Source organism: Eutrema salsugineum, unplaced genomic scaffold (assembly GCF_000478725.1).
Source record: "Eutrema salsugineum unplaced genomic scaffold, Eutsalg1_0 scaffold_8, whole genome shotgun sequence".
In the NCBI taxonomy this organism is placed as follows: domain Eukaryota; kingdom Viridiplantae; phylum Streptophyta; class Magnoliopsida; order Brassicales; family Brassicaceae; genus Eutrema; species Eutrema salsugineum.
Genome location: NW_006256414.1, coordinates 10,099,926 through 10,117,461, shown reverse-complemented (window position 1 = coordinate 10,117,461; position 17,536 = coordinate 10,099,926). Strand labels below are relative to the sequence as shown.

At 37.9% G+C, this 17,536-nt stretch overlaps 2 protein-coding genes across 2 annotated transcripts; both read right to left on the bottom strand.

The window, feature by feature from the left end:
- Positions 1-12,344: 12,344 nt before the first annotated feature.
- On the bottom strand, positions 12,345-12,845 carry LOC18009674 (ubiquitin-conjugating enzyme E2 11). The gene is made up of 2 exons (XM_024159045.1): positions 12,606-12,845; positions 12,345-12,521 (listed from the first exon to the last, which is right to left on the bottom strand). The coding sequence occupies exons 1-2, from the start codon at positions 12,843-12,845 to the stop codon at positions 12,345-12,347; spliced, it is 417 nt and encodes a 138-aa protein (XP_024014813.1).
- A 1,060-nt stretch (positions 12,846-13,905) lies between these two features.
- LOC112088650 (uncharacterized protein At3g43530-like) lies at positions 13,906-15,076 on the bottom strand. Its single transcript, XM_024159044.1, has 2 exons — positions 14,649-15,076; positions 13,906-14,578 (listed from the first exon to the last, which is right to left on the bottom strand). Exons 1-2 carry the CDS (start codon positions 15,074-15,076, stop codon positions 13,906-13,908), a joined length of 1,101 nt encoding a protein of 366 aa, XP_024014812.1.
- Between the last annotated feature and the right edge of the window lie 2,460 nt (positions 15,077-17,536).

Here is a 17,536-nt window from a genome sequence, read left to right as displayed (position 1 = left end):
TCAGTTCGGTTCAGGTTTAGGAAGGTAAAAGTCAATGGTTTCCTGTCTAAGAAGAAGAAGAAGGAAAAAGGCATCAAAGGGTGGTTATGGTGAAGCTCGTAATCAAGACAAGCTCTGTAAGCAAGATGAAAGTTTCATCAGGTGAAGTTGGATTCAGATCCTGGAAATGTGTGAGTCGGGGTTCTTTGACTCAACTCATTGGATGAGAATCATTCGTTTTTCTCAAAACTCAAATTTTGGAGAGTTTAAGTCTTCTTCCGCTGCTACACAAGGTGTGTTGTGTGTTACTCTAAACTGAAGTTTCTGGTTTCCCAAAGATCTGCATATTCAAAGGACGTGAAAGCTGGGTGGAACACAAGGTTATGTACTGATTTTACAAGGGACTGGCCAAGATTCAGTGTTGGGTTTTCATGCTGTATTTTGGGATTGAATCAGTTTGGTGAAGTCTGCTACAGTTGGTGTTCAATTACTGTTGGGATGATACCCTCGGAAACTCATAAAGTTCATGGTATTAAGGTACGCCTTATAAGCTTGAATTTTATGGGTATTGGGCTGTCAAGTATCAATAAAGAGTTTTCTGGAATTCAGCTGTGAAAGGAAAATGCAGAATGGAAGCAATAAATCAGGTCATTTGTTGGGTTAAAGACAAGACTTCAGTGGTTGGTTGAGTTTTGAAGAGGATTTGTTGCAGAGTTCTGTCTAAGTATTAAGAGGTTAGCTTCTTGTGAATCTAAGAGTCTACACTCTACAGTCGGTGGATCATCAGAGATCGCAGCTACAAGGTTATTTCAGAGAAGATGACATAAGGTTGCTGAGTCTGTAGCAGTTGTTGATACAGATGTGTGCTGGAACTGAAAAAATGTCTGTTGAGACAGATGGTGAAAGACACGTATAGTGTAAGCCCGGGTGTAAGCTGGAAAGTGTCCTAGTTCTTGTTTCAAGGGTATAAATTCTTGGAAAGATGGCAGTAGCACAGGTTTACGGTTGTGCAGTGTTGTGTTTAATACATGGAAATTCTGCTGGCGTAAATCTGAGAGAACAAGGAGTTCTTATCTCAGGTGGAGCATTGTTTTGCAGGAAATTTTCAAGGAATATCTTGTATTTGGTTCAGATCTTCAAGGAAGAAGAATCTGATGGTCTTAAAGCTAAAGAGATTGGAGACGTCATGTTTCATGAAAGATGTCTCTCAATGTTGTTGTGCAACGGGATATACTATGGTCTAGTATCGAAAGTCTTCCTAGCAAGGAGAGTTAGGCGGCGTGTTCTAATTATTTCAGCGGTACAAGATCAGTATGAGTTGTGTTTTTTGGCTGCAAGAGGATACAAGGTTAAGTTTGTGAATTCTGTGATAGAAGCATGGTTCAATGGTGTATCAATTTAAGTTGATACATTATCATGTCATGAAGATGCTCGAGATAAAGAGAGCTCAAGCTGCTGAAACATATTGAAGTTCATGGCGGTTCTTCTAGTACTAATGACTGTGGTGGAGCTACGCTCATAAGGTGACAGATTAGATTAGATCCTCAATGATCTAAGAATTTTCTGTTAGCCTAAGGGAGAGTTAGAGGAGTATCTCTGTTGGAAAAGATCCATGGAAGCTCTGTGTTGCGAAGAAGAAAAGAATGTCAAGAACAATTGGTCATCAACTTGTTGGTGAGGACACTCAGGAGGAGTTGCAGTTTTCTGGAAGAGAGTTTCAGATTTCAAGGAAAGAGTTGCATTCTTCAGGAAATTTCAGAGGAGACTCGTATATTGAGATGAAGTTATTGAAGTTGTTCAGCGGGTTCTCTACAGAAAAAAGAGACAAGTGGAGGTGTTGCAGGTTTTGTCTCAAGGTAATAAAGTCATCTCAAAGCTGAAATATGCAACCAAGCAGTCCTAGAAATGATACAAATGCAGAGAATTGAAATTGCATTTGAAAAAAAAAAACAACTAAGTTGCATGTCATTCAAGTGAAGTATCTTCAAGTATCGAGTGATGAAAAAGAAGAGAAAGATTTCAGTGTAAGCCTGGAATTGAATGATGCAAGGTTCAAGTCGTTTTGGTAAAGTCTGTATACTGGTTGAAGTATTGCAGGGTATTATGGCTAAAAGAGGCATCGAAGGTTCAATATTTAATGCGGGAGTAGCGGTACATGGTCGTCTCAAGGCTATCACAAGTTTATGATCATATGAGACGAGTTTTAAGGTCCCTAGTAGTGTTTAAAATCTGCTGGTGGATGTTCTGTTGACAAACAAGGTGTTCAAGTGTTGTTTGTTTAAACAGGTTGATCTCAGGTTATACAGTGGTTCGTAAGAAGCTGTTGAGATTGTTACAAGGTTGAATCAGAAGGGTTTCAAGTTCTGAAACAAAGTTGGTTCTGTTTTCTGCATTTGATTCAAGTAATTCAAATGGTTCTTATCACAGTGCACATGAGTCTGAACTCAAAGGCTAGCAAGGGAATCAAGATGTTAGAGGATTAATGTTTTTTTTTCAGTCACAATTCAAGTCAGTGGTACAGACAGAAGCCACGGAGGATATTGTGTGATTGGAAAATTCATAAGTGGTGGAGCTTATGAAGAATTCATAAGTGGTGGAGCTTATGAAGAATTCATAAGTGGTGGAGCTTATGGAGAATTCTGTTGCGGTTAATTGGTTTAATGCAAGTCTAAACTGGTTAATGGGGTTCGCTGAGCAGTTATTTCAGGCATTCAAGATTTGAAAGCGTCATGGACTGATCAGTGGAGAGTTGAGCTTAATACAAGTCTGTATTGAAGCTGGTTTTCACAACTCTGGTGATTAAACGAAGCCTTGGTGGCTCAGGTTCAGCAGTGTGAACGTTGACAGCTGAAGTGCATCGAACATAAGTGAAATGCAGTGTGGATTGAGCAAGATAAGCTCAGGGAATCCGAGACTGGAATCCGGAACTAGATTCGAAGGTACTCTCTCTCAGTGTGTGCAGGTATTTTTGCTTATGCATCATGATTTCAGGTGGAGATTTGTGAAGATGAAATCGTGATGGTCAAGCAAATGGAGATAAGGTCAAACTTACCTTGGTGAAACTAAAGTTTAACTCTGGTTGAGGTAAATGAAAATAGAGTTAGACATGCTTTTGGGACCACAGACAGAAGAGGCAGCTACTTGGCAAACAAGCGCAAGTACTTCTTGTCCTCTGGTGATTTCAAATGTTAAAGGTCTGTTTGTCCAAGATTGCAAACGTGATTAAAGGAGCGGTTTGGCGACTTGAAGAGAAGCCTTTGCGTTAGGTTTTGCACAGGTTCTTTTTTGTGTCATCACTATATAAGGAACACATATGGAATGAGAGAGGGTAACCCGCAGGGGTTCAATGTAGAACGTAAGTTCAAGTGGAAGAAATTTTCATCTGCCAGTAAGTAGTGATGATTTATTCTACCCTGCCCAAGTTATTCTCTCATACCAGCGGTGGTCTTCCTTCCTTTTAATGAAATGTGTTATCCGCATATTACCCTTAACTGTGAATTAGGAAAATGAATAATCGACCAATGAGAATTAAGAATGTTCAGCCAATCATAAGTCTTGGTGGGAATTGTCAACCAATAAGAAAGAAGGAAATTTCAGCCAATAAAAACATTTCAATGAAACTTGTTATCCTTATATTACCCTTTTTTCTCGAAATTTCCATTAATGAAAAAGCCCAACAAGAAGCCCAATCCCCATATTGGTGGGGCAATAACTAAAATGAATAATTGGGATTCATGATAATTTCAACCAATCAAAAGTGTTAGTTTCAACCAATCAAAAGTGCTGGCTTGAAATGTCGACCAATAGGAAATAGGGAAGTTTCAGCCAATTAAAACGTTTCGGACCAAATTTTAAGCCAATCAGAAATCTGGTCGATCTTGGTCTTATTCTACTTTCCTGGGTTTGCTGAAATCAGAAAACTGGGTTTTCATGCAACATCTCCTCGCTCTCTTCGGGAAATTAGACAGGGCTTTTACTCTTCCATTCCAACGCCGAAGGACGAGGTAAGTTTTTTTTCATTCTCGGCGTCTGTATTTTCTTGTGAAGTCGCTAAATGATTATTTTGCCCAGGAACAATTGGGTTTTGGATACAATTTTGATTTACAAAATAGGACAATTCAGAATGGGGAGATTTAATTTTTTTATTCACATTGGGTCGCATATGCTCTTTTAATTGACTGGTGAGGTTTAATCGTAATGAGATTTAGTTTGTACACCAAATTCGCCGATTATAACTGGGGGACAATTTGGTTATAGTAGGAGTTTTCGTATAACTCGGAACAATTGGTATTAATGAGTTAAGTATATAATTTTTTTTTCAGAACACAATGATAACAAACATATTGTTTGATTATGGAGGACATTATTCATGTACCGATGATAAATGGATTTCAAGAGAAGGTTCCATGTACGGTATAATGTTTAAGACATCAGGCTTAGAGGAAATAAGCTATTCTGATTTAGTGGGTAGGATATGCAAGAAGGTTGGGATAGGAGAATCATCCACAAAGTTGAAACTGAGTTATATTCCGGTAGTAGTGCAAACGAAGAAACAGTGGTATATTTTGAATGACGATGATCTCGGTATCTATCTGATGTCTTTTGATAATGAGGGACGCAGAAGTGTCTTGTATGTAGAGGTCATCAATGTAGATGGAGTGTCTGAGGTGGCCGAGCAAGTTTCACGTGTAGAGAGGGTAAGTCCTGTTGTTGTGAATGTCAAGGAGGTGAGCGCAGCTAATGATATAGCGAGTGATGGCGTTTTTGTCGGCAATGCTGAGTTTAATGATGGTGCTATTGTTATGTACACAGGAAACGGTTCAACAGAACAACAACATGTGCCAGTAATGGGGAATGACGAAGGTGTTAATCTATCTCGTGAGAATGAGGAAAACGGTGGAGATCAAGATGACATAAGTCAAATATATCGAATGCTTGTATTGTTGATCCTCCAGACTGTGTAGAAGAACAACGTATTCAACGTGAATGGGCAGACGGTTTGAAACTGAGAGTTGGTGCAGAGTTTAGCTGTAAGCAGGAGCTAATAGATTTAGTTTACAGAGGTTCTCATAAACATTGTTTTGGCATCACTGTACACAAGTCTGATAAGAAACGATACTATGTGAAATGCGGTCAAGCTGAAACTGGATGTAACTGGTATATAAATGCCGCTAAGACAGCTCATTCACATATTTTCACGGTTAGAGTATATAGGAAAATGCATTCTTGCTCTCGGGCTTCTGCGTGTACTAGCAGCAAACGAAGGAAAGGCACACCTGGGTTAGTTGCAGGCGTTGTTAGTAAAACTTACCCAGGTCGATTAAAACCACCACCTCCTAGAGATATCATGGCTTTGGTTCAAACTAGAGGTCGTGTGGAGGTATCATACTCTACGGCATGGAGAGGCTGACAGAAAGCTATAAGTTATGTTCGTGGTACTCCAGAAGAGAGTTTCGAGTGCATTTGTATTTGTATGTGCTAGAGCAGTTTAATCCTGGTACGACATCAAGTGTTGAAGTGGATGAGTTAGGAAGATTCAAGTACCTATTCGTCGCTCTGGGTCCTACCATAGAAGGGTTTGTGGCAATGAGGAAAGTGATAATTGTTGATGCAACTTTTTTGAAGAATGGATTTGGTGGATGCCTTGTATTCGCAACAGCTCAGGATCCGAATCACCACCATTATCCTCTTTCTTTTGGGGTAGTTGATGGGGAAAATAATGATAGTTGGAACTGGTTCTTCACTAAACTTAAAACCCGTATACCTGACAGTTCTGAATTGGTATTTGTTTCTGACAGGAATGTAAGTCTGATCAATGCAATAAGGGATGTGTACCCGCAAGCTAAGCATGGTTATTGCATTTATCATTTGGCCCAGAATGTGAAAAAGAACTTTTGGAGAGAGAAAGAGTTAGTTGTAGGCAAGTTCATGGAAATTGCGAGGAAGTATACAGAGGCTGAGTTTCTTGTGGCTTATGGTCAATTGGGAGAAAGGTATCCGGATGCAATTACATATTTATGTAATAGTTTGCTTGAGGAAAAATTGGCAAGGTGCTATTTTTTGGGAGAAAGGTACAACATCGACACTAGTAGCTGTGTAGAGTCTATGAACAGCGTGTTTGATGATGCGAAGAAGTATGCTTTATTATCTATGATGGATGCCATCTTGTCAAAGGTATCTGAGTGGTGTAAACATAGGAAGGACGCTGCTACAGCACCTGGAGCACATAAACTGGTTCCCTATGTCGAAAATATCTTACATGGGAGAGTTGAAATTGCTCAGTCCCTAAATGTGACTGAGCTGAACTCGAATCTGCTTGAATACGCTGTAGTTGGTGGAGATGGGAAGACTTATCTGGTGAACTTGAAAACCAAATCTTGTTCATGTAGATGATTTGATATAGACAAATATCCTTGCGTCCATGCACTTGCTGCAGTGAGAATTTTTATGGCCAGGAAAGATAGAAGTGAGGACATCCACTCGTATGATTTGTGCTCGAAGTATTATACTACGGAATTGTGGGCACTAGCATATGCCAGGACGGTATACCCTGTTCCTCATCGTTCACAATGGGTAATTCCAGATGATATCAAAAAGAAGACTGCCCCAAAACCACTTGAGGTCCCGAAAAAAGCTGGAAGAAGGCAACAGAGAAGATTTGCATCGGTTGGAGAGCGTGGGCCAAGGCCAAGTAATAAGCGTAAGAAAAGGCAGGGTAATACTGAGGATGGAGTCGGGAATGCACATGGTAATACTCAGGGGAATGAAGGCAGGGATCCAAATTTCAATGCCAGTAATCCTGAAGGGAATGCGCATGGTAATACCCATGGTGGAGGCTGGTGGCAATATTTCAATGCCAGTAATCCTGAGGGCAATACTCAGGGTGGATCTAGTACTCAGGACAGATGACAATTTTAATTTGTAAGCTTATTAATAAATTGGTACAACTATGTGAGAATAAATTGGTACAACTACGTGAGAATGCTCTGTTTCATTTCATAGTAAATAGTTCATAGTCATACGTAGTTAAGTAAACAGTTCATACTAAACAACAATAGAAAATTAGTTCATAGTAAAAAGAAGTTGACTACAAGCAGAATACGGAGTTTTTAACTAATCGATAACACAAACATAACTAGTTCCAACGGATATGTAGCCATTCCCAGCTAGTAGTCAGTTACAGAAGTAGTAAATTCTTCGCACATTGGTAATGCATGTAGAGGAAGCAGAGCTCACAGCACTTGTTGTAGTGCTGGAATCGACATGCAGGGAAATTGAAATGTGGTGAAATAACGGAACCTATTACAAATTTGTAATGGATAAAAAAATAAAATATAAAAAATCAGAAGCATTGTCAGAAGAGAAAATAATTTCCGGAGAAAAACGTTACAACATAACTATGTTCTCACTCCACAATAGTTAACCATTTTAATTTGTAATAGTATGAATAACTTGGTACAACTATGTTCAACTATTTTCAGCTCTTGGTTTTGGGTTTGCTTGTCTCTCGTCCTAAAAATAAAGAAAATTTTATGTGTCCAAGGCTTTTCTAACAATTATGGAAAACGAGTGAGAATGTTCTGTTTCATTTCATCGGAAAATGAGATTCCGTGAGAAATAGACATGTATCAGTTACAATCAGTTACTTTTTACTTTATCAGATAAAGGGTTGTGGGCCAGACACCGTAAGTAGAGTAATGACTATACATTTATCAGACATGACCTTTTTCAGACATTCTAAATTAATATATTATTAAAATATATGAATACATTCTGTTTTGGTTCTAGATTTCGGTATTTATCGGTTCGGTAAACTAATTTCAAATTACAATAACCATGAAATCGAGTTCATATACACCAAATTATATGAAATCAATTACATTCTTGTAGATTGTATGCATAGTTATGTTATGATTAACATTTAAACTAGCCAAAATAAGCAATTTATAAATATTTGAACTTTGAAACAAGTTTTCTCATAATACACATCATAGTTCTATGAAGAGTTCACAATGAGTAACCACATAAGGCATCGAACAGAACGTAAAAAAGCGAAAACGAAATCTGATTACATGAACATGATGGGGCAACAAATTAAGTAGTACTTGTGAAAAGTTCAACTACATAATTACATATTTAATATAAGTATAACTAGTTTTTTGGTTAAAATCGGAAATGTACAACTACTGAGAGTGTGTATAACTGTCATACTAACAAAAACGTATCAAACCTCATATGAAGAAATGACATATGTCCACGCGTTATTGGATATTAGCTATTGGCGGCGGCACGTGACCGAATTCCACACGTGAAGGATAGCCCCATTTTCTGCGTGTAATACTTAAATAATATTATATTTCCCTTTTTCTCAGTTGTAATATAATTCAAATTTGAATTTTCTCCCAATACCCAAATTCACCAAAATTCGAACTTCCCCCCATTTTGAATTTCATTTCACATATTTCTATTCTGTCTCTCTCTCTTGGGACATTCCTCTCTCTCTCTTCAAATTTGTGAACTTTCTTTGCTACAGCGACTATGGACCCGACCTACAGCGACGAGAAGAGAAACAAGAAGCTTATCGACCGCCTTTACCACGTAGCCGATGCAGAGTTTGGGATTCCAACAGTTTGTCCATGTGGTGGAGGAATCATCCAGGAGATTTCTGAAGATCCAGGAAAGAGATACTACACCTGCAAAGTGTATAAGGTTTGAACTACTTTAATTTTCTGGATTTAGATTGATTTAAAATTCCTGGGTTGAATGTAGGTTTAAGTTTATGAATTTTTGTGTAGAACAACGGCTACCACTTTAGGGTATAATGGGATCACGCTGTCGATGATGAGATTTCTAGGCTAAAATGTGAGATTAAGGACCTGCGCTCGAGGATTGCGAAAATGTCAAACCATGAATTTCAAATTAAGCAAATGCGCATGGAGCTGAACAACAATGCTGAAGAGATTGCGAAGCTGAAAGGTGTATTGACGGATTTAAGGTTTAGTGTGTAGAACTGATACAGTTTTTAACAATCCCGTTGTTTAATGAATCCTTGTTTAATTCCCAGATTGTTTCTTTCGCAGACTAAGAAGTATACCAATTAGTACCAGATTTTATGGATTCCCAAAGTTACACGTAGTTGGGCCGAATTATACCAATTAGTACCAGATTTTATGGGTTCCCAATGTTACACGTAGTTGGACCGAATTATACCAAATAGTACCAGATTTTATGGATTCCCAAAGTTACACGTAGTTGGGCCGAATTATACCAAATAGTACCAGATTTTATGGATACCCAAAGTTACACGTAGTTGGGCCGAATTATACCAAATAGTACCAGATTTTAAGGATTCCCAAAGTTACACGTAGTTGGGCCGAATTATATCAAATAATACAGTTATTTCACATATTAAAGCATTAGATTCTTAATACTTACCTATTACAAGGCGATCTGAGTGGATCCTTACTAAGATGGTGCAGGAAGTGGTGGATGAAAAAGATAAACAACTTAGGAGGCTGGTGTTTGGATTTTTCCTCCAAACTCTTCGCTCAGTATCCTAAGTTGCTCATCTTCTCATCAACCACTTTCTGTACGATCTTAGGGTTTCGGGAAAACGATCTATTTCCCCCTGAGAACTTTCATATAATAATAAATCTCCCTGTAGTTTGACCATCGTTCTAATTTTCCCTTTTATCAAAGTTCTAATTCTATTTCCCCATAAAATCAAAATTTTAAACTTGTTTACCCGTATATATCAATTTTATCGGTTTATAACCTAAACCAACCTAACCGAATTAATAATCTAAATTAAATCTAATCTAAACCCAATGCACGAAAAAAAAACAAAAGATAAGTGGTCCCACCCACTTCCTCGCGAGTCTTCTTCTTCTTTTTTTTTGACGTGAGTCTTCTTCTTCCTTGTTTGCTGAAATACAAAATCAAAACAAGACAACTGAAAATCTTTTCAACTAAAATTAAAATTAGTTCTTATTGATATTAAGAGCAAACCCAGAATTTTTTTTGTAAACCACAACCCTTGAAACAAGACAATTGAAGAAATCTTCTAATCAAATTAAATTCAGAAAAAAATAAACTCAGAAATTAGTTTTTATTGAAATTAAAAACGTACATTTCTGCTTTGATTCGTTCAAGACTAATCATCTTTTCGGTCCTTCCTCCACGTGAGTGATCCCAACATCATAGAATTTGATTTTGTTTCTAGGGTTTTAGTTTTGCGATCTGGGTTTTGATTCACGATTCTCGGATCGGAGAAGAGAACAGTTCAATGGAATTGGAGGAGTTCAAGGTTAGCAGAGAGTTTTCATGGTCAGGAAAACGCCTAGTTTGATTGAAAATTCCCCAGTCTCCGGTGTGTTTGAGGTTTCCGGGTCGGGTAATTTCCCGAGACGTGAAGAAGATGATTTGAAAGACATTGAGGGATTAGTTTGGTTTAAATTAGGTTAATTTGGTTTTCTTTGGTATTAGTTTGGTTAACAATTAATTGGTATACAATAAACCAATTAAATCAGAGTTTGTGGGGAAATTGATTTCGAAGTTTGATTGCAGGGGAAAATAGGTTTCCAACTTCTATCTGATGGGGAAATAGAATTAGAACTTTGATAAAAGGGGGAATTAGAACGAGGGTCAAACTTCAGGAAGATCTATTATTATATAAAAGTTCTCAGGTGGAAATTAATCGTTTTCCCTAGGGTTTCATATCGAGAAGGATAAGTAAGCGGTTTTTTTCTAAAAGGAAATGAAAGGTTGGGGTGATGAAATGAGAAGGAGACTAGGGTATTTAAGGATAAGTGGGCGGTGGTTGGTGACGCCTGTACGCGTTACAATTATAATGTAAGACTGGTACAACTACCAAGCCTGGTAAACGGTATCATTTATTATCATTAATGTATTGAAAATAAAATAAAAAAGTCTCTTCCAAATAATAATTAATGTTGGAAAAGTGAATAACAGAGATATCATTACAAATACAAATTAAGTGAAAATATCAAAAAAAAAAGTACAAAATAAGAAAACAAAAACATATCTCAAGAAGATGCGGCCCGTGCCATTTTGAGAGAGTGCACTTGATGAACAGAAAGTTATTTAAAATTAGGGTTTCTGACAAGTCGAGAATAAATAGATGTTATAATGAATTAAATGAAATGAAAGAAATGAAATGAGTAGTGGAATATTAAAGGAAAATTGATGCGTTGGTTATTATCATTAATCTATTTAAAATGGGATTATAAAATTCATTGAAACACGACTACTCGAAAAAAAATTTATTCATTGAATCTAACTGCTTTCTTTACTCATCTTGTCCTTGACTATATATATATATTCCTGATCTTACCCTGGAGAAACGTCGTCCTTCAAAAACACATAAACCCTAAAATAATCATCAATATCTTACTCGCTGATCTCAGACTCTTCATCAGATGAAATACCCATCGTACACCTTAAAAGCAAGAAGGATGGGTATTTGATCTGATGAAGAGTCAGATCAGCGAGTCAGATCTTACCCTGGAGAAATGTCGTCTTTCAAAACACATAAAACTGAAAATAATCATCAATCTCTTATTCGCTGATCTCAGACTCTTCATCAGATGAAATACCCATCGTACTTACACCATAAAAGCAAGAAGGAAGGGTATTTCACTTGATGAAGAGTCAGATCAGCGAGTCAGAGTTTGGTCAGCGAGTTTGGTCACCTGATGTTGCAGACTGGGAAATACAAGGTTTAATCTTTGTTCAGGCAAGAAAAACATGATTATAAGTATAAAGCGTTGATTGGCGTTGATTGCTCATGCTTATATTTGTAATCTTGTTTTTTTTTTCTTGAACAAAATTAGGCTTTGTAGGATGCAAAGACGATGTAGGTTTTTGTATTCAGTTTTTCACATTTGGGTTTAGGTTTTCAGTTTTTGATTTTAGAATTGTGGATATCTTCGTTTGTAGTTTTTGGTTTAACCTCAGTTATTTTAAAAAATATATTTTTAAAGAATAATTACTTTAAATATTATAATAAATTCCCGTGATTTACGCTTATCCATTATGAATAAAAAAAGAGGCGTCTGCTTGATGACGTCTTCACGCGTAACCAGTATAAATGGGGCTATAAATGAGTGCGGATTACCGATGTAAAACTGGTCCAACTACCAAGTCTTATCAGAAGTTAGGGTTGCATGTAGGTTATTAAAAAGTTTGTGAAATATTTCCATTAATCACAAAAAATATAATAATATTAATAACCAAATAAAAACATAATATAACCATACAAAAAACAGAATAATAAGTTCAACGAAAACTAAAAAAAACATAAAAAAACACAATTATGTAGAGTCTTTTCCGCCATGGATGTTATGTTAACCATCCATGACGTGGATCTTGGTGAAGCTACGTGCGAGTTCCTCGTAGCTTGTCCAGTCTTCCCGATACATCACCGCCACCTCCTCCCTCACGACGTCGCCTTCCGCCACCAGCGGATGCAATAGCATTTGGGCCAGACTCATCAGCATCTGGGCCACAGATGTCGCGATGCACTATGTATCAGGCATGAGCATCGGATGGAAAATGTTGCCACGATGGCTCACATTGGGGTGGAAGATGGGGGTCCGGAAGTGCACCTTCGGTGGCTTCCAAGGGAAATCCGGGGGGAAGATGATGCGGGGAAAGAAGACACCCCCTTCGTAGGGAGTTCTCGGCGGACCGGTGATGGTCACCGCCCACACATACACGTCCTCCGCCTCCACCCCGGCAGAGTATATGGGCGATGGGTTTCGTTGGAGGTCAAGCAGGTATCGGTGCATCCAGTACTCGGGACGTGTTGATGATGCCGGACGAATGTTGTGAGTAAAGTGGGCCATTTGGGGAAATTAGGGTTTTGAGTTAGCAAAGGGAAATATAAGATTTACTTTTTTGACGTTTAGGGAATGTTTCTTTCTCTGCGATGGTGTTATGAGAAGGCGAGGGTGTGGTATTTATAGAAGAAGAAGTTAAGTGGTGGCATGCATTAATGGCGTCGTCTCACTATGAGACTTCTCTCACTATACAAATGCTGCCTTTCTCTATTCCCACACGCGTCGTTTTAGATAACATAATTTAATAACGACAAGACAGTTACCCGACAACCAAAGAGCAACAATATTTTAAACCGAGTAATACCAAACCAAAATCCTCTAACTAAATATAAACCAATTCTTATAACAATAACAAAACAATATCCTCAAAATAAATTTAAATTTTGCAAACAACACGATCCCACAATTTAGTTCCTAAAAAAACCATAAATTCAAATCGACAGCATGATAGAATGAACATCTGGGACTGTTAATTCCTACTCTTCTTCTTCTTCTTCTTCTTCTCATGCTGCACCTCCCCTTCCTCGACTGAAACACCAGATTGTTCCTACATGATAACAAAGATATGTGGTTTATACTATAGTTCTACCTATTAGTATCAACTAATACATATTACTACCAAATAATACCTATAAGTACCAAATAATACCTGAATTCCAGTCCGTTGTCTGGTCAAATACTTTCTGACAACCGCTGCCCTCGTCTTCGTCTTATTCTTTTCCTTCTTTGCCACATCACCTCCCACTTCTTCATTCTCTTCAACCCTTTCTTCATTCTCTTCTTCTCCTTTTTTTCCTTCTTCTCCCACTTCTCCTTCATCACCTTGTTCTTCTCCTTCATCACCTTGTTCTTCTCCTTCCTTCTCTTCTCCAAGACATTCACTTCGAATTGCCTCTTTCACATAAGATTCAACGGACTTCAATCTAATATCGATGCCATTGATGTGGTCTCTCATTAGTTGGAACTGCTCATCCATACTCTTCTTCAACCCTTGAATCTGGTCCACAATCCCAGTCGGCGCTGGAGATTTAGAGGAGGCATTCTTCGCTGGTTCAACTCGGTTTTTTTAATCGTCCAAGCTCATATCCTTCCAGAATATCGGCTTCCTATCATCAATTATACGACTCGTCCAAGTATCAGGAATTGTATCATTGTTATCTAGGTCTTCATACTTTTCCATGATACCAGCTAACATATCTTCCTCATCAGCAGATGGTTCCAAGATACTCTTGATATCTTTGGTATTACCTAGTGTTTCGTAGAGGTCCGACAGAGGAAATCCTTTGAGAGTGAATGGTCTGAACTTTGTCTTGCACATCCGAGGACACTCTATGTCTGCTCCTTTAGCTTCTTCTCTGTATGTGTCCTTCAGACAAGGTATTGCTTCAAAAGGTAGCAACTCCAAGGGAGTAACAAAGCCAGGAAATGTCCAAGAATCGGTTTCGACGACCCCATTGAAGTGCCTTAATGTATGTTCAATTTCCTTTAGATTCGCATCAAATGAATACCTCCCCCAAGGAAATGTTCTACACGCATCGAGATCTTCTACCATCCTCAATAATAAAGGGTCTACCGAGGGAGCTCCCTTCCCAGTCTTAGCCTTACCACCTAACACGCTTGCTAGAAAGTACAAAACACACATTCTTAAGCGATGAGGACCACCACGCATCTTTTCAAGCTTCTCTTTAACAACAGCAAGTGCAGGGACAGTTCCTTTCCTTAAAATCACTACTGCCCATCTTCTCATAATTCTTTGGATAATCATGGCAGTCTAATTCAGATATGAGTGCATGTTCCTTAAGCGAATACCGAATTGGAACTCTATTAACAACAAACCAACACTCTCTCCTCTTGTCTGTCTTTGCTGTGCGTAGAAGGAGCATCCACAACCCCTGAGTCTTATGAGTTGTATCCAAATACATGTCCTTGTGCATATGCCAGAAGTGCTTGAATTGAGGATGCTCGCTAAACCATCTTAGCTCCTCGGGTCTCAGTCCCAGTGACGGCGACTCGAGATTCTCCACTGCTTTGTGGATCCAACACCGAGTACCTAACTTTATTGCCTTGTTGTACTGATTTGGACTAAAATACATACTCAGCGGTTGCATTGGCGGCTGGTTTTCCTCATTATTACGCGTTTGCTCATTACGCGTTTGCTCCTCAACCTCACTACGAAAGCGTAATGGCTCCCACAACGTTAATTGAAGCGACTCACTATCTCCTCCGAATGATGTCATTACAGTATTTCTAAAAAGTTAAGACACATCTAATTATCACCGGGATCCACACATCAATCAAAGTGAACTGAACTCAAATTTTGCAGGTAATACTAATTTCAGTTCCTCGTTCCTAAACCCAGGTATCAGACACTACAGATTCATTCGTAAGCCTTCTGCCTAAAATAATCTACAGTAAAACGGCAAAAACGAAGAAGAAACGAAGAAAGAACATGATGCGAATTTGAAGATTGTGACCAGTTTAGAAAATCGAAGACTCTTCGTAGTATCCTCGTAGTTGTACCTAATGGAACGAGTTTCCCAGAAATGATTTACATTCGAATTTAGGATTATTCAAATTTAGACCCGAAATCGGATCCGGTATAGCTAATTGGGTGTGGATATTTGACCCATGACTGGTTGGGTCAGTAAATATTATGATGTTCTAAGGGTGACTGAGTATTTTCTCGCTTTTCCGATTTAAAAATAATTTAAAAATAAACTAATTTTTATAACGCTGGTATATGAGAATAAATTGCTTGGTCAACTGGTATATGAAATCGTGATGGTTAAGCAAATAGAGATAAGGTCAAACTTATCTTGGTGAAACTAAAGTTTAACTCTGGTTGAGGTAAATGAAAATAGAGTTAGACATGCTTTTGGGACCACAGACAGAGGAGGCAGCTACTTGGGAAACAAGTGCAAGTACTTCTTGTCCTCTGGTGATTTCAAATGTTAAAGGTGTGTTTGTCCAAGATTGCAAACGTGATTAAAGGAGCGGTTTTGGCGACTTAAAGAGAAGCCTTTGCGTTAGGTTTTGCACAGGTTTTTTTTTGTGTCATCACTATATAAGGAACATATATGGAATGAGAGAGGGTAACCCGTAGGAGTTCAATGTAGAACGTAAGTTCAAGTAGATAGTGTGAGAAGAGAGAAACTATAGAAAACATAATATGTTCTTAGTGTTCTCTAGCTTAGGAGATTGGTACAGAGTGAGTCTAAGTGCTGGTGAAGAGCATTATGCGGGTCACTTGTAGATCTCCTTTGTAATCACTATCTTGAATCTAGTGGATTCCGAGCACAGTATTGGCGAGATGTAGCGACCCTCATTAACGGGCATGAACTCGTTAAATGTTCTGTGTGCTCTGTTACTTTCTCTTCTTCATATCTTTCTTGCTCTGTTTCTCTTGTGGCTGGTGTTTCATGTCTGCGACAGATCTAAAGCTTGAACCTTAAAGAGGTTAAATCCTAACATTGATAATCCCGAAGAGTATTTAAATTTTTGTTGAGATCCACCATACCATTCGTCCACCTTTGTATAAATTGTGATAAAGTTTGATGATGAAGTGGTCAACCGCAAATACAACTGAAAAGAAAAATTAAGATGTTGTTATTCTTTAAAGCTCCCAGAGAAAATGAGAAAAATGGAGTTAAACTGAAATTCTGATACAGGTGAAACAGCAAGTTCAAACTCATGAGGCACTAAGCCAGTACTTATGGTAGTGAACTTTTTGTTATGAAACGCATGGTATCTCATGTAAACACGCATGCAGAACTATTATAGTTCCATAGATCCATAACTCAAGATAAGTGGAAAGTTAATAATTGGCAATTATATTCTCGAAATTTTCTTATCATCTTCCAGAAACCGTTAACACATTCATTCTTCACTGACATGGCATCATCCTGCAGTCCTCACTTCAACTGCATGAGAAAATAAAATAAATTAATATTATTAGATGTAAGTATAATGTAATAGTTAGATGTTTTACCTTTGGTTGTGTTGTGATCTACAATAAGCTGAGAAAAGGGTAAATCCAGGGTCAAAGTGGTTCATTCTCGTCGCTAAATTTGGAGTTCTTCATCCTCTTTTAGTTTCTTCGTTCCAAGACATGTCTTAAATCCCTGACATCAATTTTCTAAGACGGTGCAAAAAAGAAAAATGAGTACTAAAGGGGATGAATGTGTGGGGTGGTTTAAGGAGCCATAAATTTGCTCTGCAGTTTCGATTTGGAGATAGTGGGCATTGAGGAGAAGAAGGTGGAAGGTTAGTTATTATTTTGGAAACGGTTGCAAGAGGTCTGTCGATTAAACTTTCTGTTACCGTTTTCAGTCTTGCAAAGAATGAAAAAAATGAATATTGGGTTGAAAGTTTAATTTGGGCTCTAACAAATCTTTGGGTATTTTATATTGGGCTTTTGTGTATTCACCTTTTGAGTAATACGATGATTTTTAGAAGAAAATATGAAATATGTGGTGGGACATAAATATTGACGTTTGCATTTCGTTTTTTTTCTTAATGACATTGTTTGATATGATTGGTTGAATATAAACTTGATTATTTTTGCTGATGTGGACAGCCTTAGAAACCTCCAAAATAATCTTTTTTATATAAAAGAGATATAAAATAAGGATATTGTATTATTATTTGAAACAGCATATATATCAAATGAACTAATTGTTTATTTTTGCTATATATTA